The 5,769-nt window shown below is 42.1% G+C and overlaps 1 protein-coding gene across 1 annotated transcript in view; it reads right to left on the bottom strand.

Moving 5' to 3' along the window:
* LOC125032344 (BLOC-1-related complex subunit 5-like) overlaps positions 1 to 5,274 on the bottom strand; it is an 18,657-nt gene extending 13,383 nt beyond the window's left edge. Inside the window, exon 1 of the mRNA XM_047623441.1 lies at positions 5,202 to 5,274. Coding sequence (XP_047479397.1) covers positions 5,202 to 5,274 — 73 coding nt within the window. The remainder of the gene's footprint in view (positions 1 to 5,201) is intronic.
* Positions 5,275 to 5,769: the final 495 nt, after the last annotated feature.

Below are 5,769 nucleotides of genomic sequence, written 5' to 3'. Positions count from 1 at the left end.
ATGTATAAGTGTAATGTGTAGCTTTTATGTGTAAGTAATACGTATAAGTTCGTCTTGCAAGTGTAAGTAATAAGTAAGTAATAAAGAGATAAATAAATATATATATATAACTTATATATAATATATATATATATATATATATATATATATATATATATATATGAGAGGAGAGGCGAGGAGTAAAGAGAAACAGGAGGGATAGAAGAAAGCGAAAAAGAGAAAGACAGACAGAAGACAAAACAAATAAATACATAAATAAAAAAAATAACGAAAACCTTCCAAAAGAAAAGAAAAAAAAAAAAAAAACTCAAAAAATCTCAGAAATAAAAAAGAATCACGGAAAAAAATAATAAAACCTTCGTCCTCGCCCTTTCCCCAAGCAGCAGCGGCCTTCCCCAACACGCCCCGACCCCCTTCTCCCACTCTCTCCCTCTCTCCTCCCCCCCTTCTCTCTCCCTCACCCTTCCCTCCTCCCTTGCTCCTCCTCCCCTCCCCCTCCCCCCTCCCCCTCACCCTCTCCCTCTCCCTTCCCCTCCCTCCTTTCCTCTCCTCCCTCCCCTCCCCTCCTCTCCCTCTTTCCCCCCTCTCCCCCTCCCTCACCCTCCCCGCCCTTCGTATGTATTGTTAGCCCTCCTCCTCTGCCGCGGGTGACGGCGACTCGCGAGTAACGCCGCGCTGCCACACTTTCCACGAGAATGCGGGGTCCTCTTGAGCCGGTCCCGCTGCCTCTGCCCCTCCTCCTCCTTTTCTTCTTCTTCTTACTTTTCTTCTTCTTCTCTCTTGTCTTTTTGTCTTCTCTTCTTTTTCTTTTTCATTTTCTTTTTCTTTTTCTTTTCTTTTTCTTTTCTTTTCTTTTCTTTTTCTTTTTCTTTTCTTTCTTCTTTTTCTTTTTTCTTTTTCTTTTCTTTTTCTTTTTCCTTTTTCTTTTTCTTGTTTCTTTTTTCCTTTTTCTTTTTCTTCTGTTCCCTTATTCTGTTTCTTTCCCTTTTTTTTTTCTTTTTCTTTTTTTTTCTTGTTTCTTTTTCTTTTTTTACTTTTTCTTTTTCTTTTTAGTTTTTTTTTTTCTATTTCTTTTTCTTTTCTTTTTCTTTTTCTTTTTCTTTGTTTCTTTTTTTTTTTCTTTTCTTTTCTGTTCTTCTTCTTTTTTCTTCTTATTCTTTCTTCTTCTTCCTTTCTTCTTTTTTGTCTTTTCTTCCTTTTTCTTCTATCTTCTGTTTTTCTTCTTCTGGCTTCTTTCTTTCTTCTTCTTCTTCTTCATCTTCTTCTTCTTCTTCTTTCTTTTCCTCTTCCTCTTCTTCTTCCTCTTCTTCTCCTCTTTTTTCCTCTTCTTTTTCCTCTTCTTTTCCTCTTCTACTCCTCTTTATTCTTCCTTCTTCTTCTTCCTCTTCTTCCTCTTCATTCCTCTTCCTCTTCCTTTCCTCTTCTCTTCCTTTCTTTTTCTCTCGTCTCTTGTGTCTTTTGTCTCCTCTATTTTGTCTTCCTTTTTTTTTTTCTTTTCATCTCTTTATTCCTCTGTTTATATTTGTTTTTATACTCTTCCTCGTTCTTCCTCTCTTTATTTGTCCTTCTTCTTCATGCGCGTTGTTTTTTATCTCTTTGTCTTTTCTTTCTCATTAAATCTGTTTTATTTTTGACTTTCTGTCTTCTTTATTCTTTCTCCTTTTCTTATTTTATTTTTGTTATTGTTGTTGTTGTTGTTCCTTTTCCTTCTCATTTTCTATTTCTTTCTTCGTCATTCCTCTTTTTTTCGCTTCTTCTTCCGTCTCCCTATCTTTGCACGTATCTATCCTTTTCTCTTCATCCATCTTCTTCCTTCACTACCCTGTGCCTCCTTCTTTTCCCCTCCCCCCCATGTTCTTGTTCTTTCCTTTTCCGTCCTCCTCTTCTCCTTGTCTCTCCTCCCCCCTTGTTCTAGTTCTTTATCTTGTTCTCACCTGTCTCTCGCCTTCTACTTCATCTTGCTTCTATTCTTCTTCACTACTTCTTCATCTTCTTCCTTCTTCTTCTTCTTCTCTACTACATATACATCTTAATCTGTTCTACATCAACTACAACATACTACTATCAACATCTTACACTACTTCTTCTATCTTCTTCTATTCTTCATCTTCTCCTTCTTCTATCTTTTTCCGTTGCCATTCATCCCTTCCTCCCCCACAAATTTGTATTCTGTTTGCTGTAGTAGTAATATCTCGTCTGATCCATACTTATGTTTACTCCCACCTCCACTATCATCTTCCTCTTCTTCACCATGCCAGCTTTCCTTATATATACACTATCCACCAACATCCAAAAATGACTAACAACACAAAACCAACCAACAACAAAAAAAACCCCCACAACAAACAACTACTCTAACTACAACAACAACAATGAACCAACAACAACAACAACAAAACAACAACAACAACAAGACTACAACAACAACAACAAATCCATCTCTATTATTAAGACAACCCAAAAAAAAAATTCCAACAACACCCTCCCACCCCTTCCTTCCCGTCACTTGTCTCACACGTAACCGTACCACACCCCAAACCCACCCTCCCCAACCCTACACATCCTCACACCCACCCCCCCCCCCCCCACCCCATCAACACCAACCAACCACCCACTGATCACTCATATACAACCACCACACCATATACATTCCCACACAACACTCATCAACTACACTCATCACAATCTATTAAATACACCAATCACCACACGATACACACCCAAAACACTTATAACACACACACAAACAATACACAAGAAAAATCCACAAACCACTATCAACACCATCCAAACCCCCAACTAACACCAACTAATCACACTATGACCAAATAACAATCACTCTCTCAACAAAACAAACACCCAAAAACCCCCCCAAACACCTTCACAATACTCACACCCAAACAAACTACCACTACACACACCACACACACACATTCACACTAATTTAACCACTAACAAACAACCTCCCTGACCCCAACCTACACACCTCAAATACACCCCCCTCCCTGTGACCGTCACCCCACTCTTCAACCCCACTCCCCAGTCTCTCTCTCTCTCTTCTCTCTCTCTCTCCATCTGTCCGTGTCTCTATATCTATCTCTTTCATTTCTTTACTTTCTTTCTTTATCTTTCTTTATTTCTCTTTCTCTCTATCTCTCTATCTCTCATCTGTCTCTATTATCTCTACTATCTCTTCTCTTTCTATCTCTCTCTCTCTCTATCTCTGTCACCTTGTATCTTCTCTCCTCCCTCTCTATCTCTCTCTCCTCCCTTCTCTCTCTATCTCTCCTCTCTCCTAAAATGCTCTCCTCCCTCATCTCAATCTCTTCTTCACACCCTAGTCTCGCTATATCTCTCTCTCTCTCTTATTATATTCTATTCTTCTCTATTCATCTATCTCATCTATTATCTCTCATATCTATTCTCTATCATATCTCTCTCTTTTATATATATGTCTTTATTCGCCTTCTCTCTCTCTCTATCTCTATATATATTTATATACTATCTCTATCTATATCTATATCTATCTCTATTTCACTAATTGTATAAACACACACCACTCCGTAAAATAAACACCCCCATCTATTACAACCCATTTACAAATATCTAAATCCTAAACATATCATATATATTCAATTCTCACTCACATACTAACCCATTTATTACACCTTCCCCTCTACTCTAAACCTTTCCCTATTCTTCCTTGATCTCACCCACTATCTATCTATCTATCTCTCTATCTATATATATATATTATATCTATCTGATCTTAATCATCTCTCTCTATTCCTCTCTTATCCTCATCTCTCTCTCTATTCTCTTCTCTATCATCTCATCAACAACCACACCATCCTTCCAAAAATAATATCTCTGCACCACCTAAAAACAATTCTCAGACCACTCATGTCCAAACTTCACCTGGACCGTCACCCCCACCCACACCCGTACCCCCCCCCCCCCCCTCCCCCCCCCAACCCCCCCCCCCCCACCCCCCCTCCCACAAACACCCCACCCACCCAACCATACAACCACACCCCATCCCCAAATCCACCCCTCCCCACCCACACACCCCCTCCACACCACACCACATATAGTCTATCACCCCCCCCCACACCCCCTCTCAAACTTCCCCCACAAACTCACCTTTATCTATCCAGTAAATATCCAAACATCACCAATTACACCACTCACACAACATACTACACACACCTAAAACATATCACAATACAAAGGCCTGATATCATATTCCCCCACACCTCCAATCCAATCCCCCTGCTCACACCAGAGAGACATGCTGTACATGACTTCATGACGTGTGTGTCCCCCTATCTACCCTCACCCCAGCTTTGCGTCCTGCCACCTATCACCCTCAACTTTACACCTCAGACCTCTCTGACGTCAGCCTCCACTACATCCTATGTATCACCCCTCCTCTACGCCTCTCATCCCCACTCCCCCAACACTTCTACACATCTTAACATTTCAAACTGTCATCTGTTGTTTGTGTTTGTTGCTCTCAGACTGTACTACCTGTCTAAACTCGCTACTAGTGTTAAACCGAACTCTACAATGTGCCTTATCTCTTATATCATAACATTCCTTAACACCTCTTCTCCCGCCTAGACCCCCTATCCTTATTCCAACACCCTACCTTAAATCTCCATACACCTCGACTGCACACACTGATAACACCCTCCCCACTCTGAAACCACCACCACACCAACACACACCACCACCACAACCCTCAATCTGAACACACTACCAACCAAACCAACACCCCAACCACCCCACCCCACCGATACACCACACACCTACATACCCACCCACATACGTCCACACCTCCACACCCTGATCAAGACACTACTCCAACAATACCTCACCCTGCCAACACCACCAAAGACTACCTCAACCAGCAAACCCTAACATCACTCTACACCCCACCACCACCACCACACAGCAACTCTCTACCTCCAAACCTATCACCACCTCCCATACCAACACCCTGTTGACCCCTCCCACCACCATTGCACACTGTTCATCATGCCATTCACGTGACACTCGCCCAACTAAACTTACCACCATTTAATCACCAACACTTGTGCGCAACCATCCCTCACCCACCACTTTCCCGCTGCACGCACATTTCACTATCCATGTGTGTATCTCACACGATCAATCCTCCACTCGCACTATCCACTCACACTCCACATAGCTGTCTACTGTAGACTGTTCCATATCAATTGCGTATGTCCACTTCAGATCTATTGAATTCATGTTACCTATACCAACTACTTCCCAGCATAACTCATCGTGCTATACCTCACACGCGACGACTCCAGTCAACACAACCACTTAAAAAAAGAAACAATACCCAACGACCACACCTCATGTCCCTCCCTGACACTCCCTGATCTCCCCAACCATCTTGCTACCATAAATCGCAACAATCTCCTACAACACCACTGCACTCCTCACACTCCCACCCCCTCCAGACCAAGTCACCTCTCCATATCCCTTTTGAGTCTTAATCTCCCCACCTCATATTCCTTCTTGTCTCGCTAGCAGTTGTTCTCACTCACGATTATCACCGCCTCTCTTCAGCACCCTTTTATATCCTGCACATTGTTATCTCTATCGTCATGCCTGTCTGTACCTCCTTACTAGTCCCACTCTTCCACACGTCATCTATGCTGTTTCCAAGTACACCCTCCTAACCTCTCCCCACACTCTACCTCCTCCCCTTCCCCACCCTCCTCCTCCACGTCTCCT

This window comes from Penaeus chinensis, chromosome 14, assembly GCF_019202785.1.
Source record: "Penaeus chinensis breed Huanghai No. 1 chromosome 14, ASM1920278v2, whole genome shotgun sequence".
Taxonomy (NCBI): domain Eukaryota; kingdom Metazoa; phylum Arthropoda; class Malacostraca; order Decapoda; family Penaeidae; genus Penaeus; species Penaeus chinensis.
The sequence above is the reverse complement of the archived record's forward strand: the minus strand, read 5'-3'. Positions and strand labels throughout refer to the sequence as shown.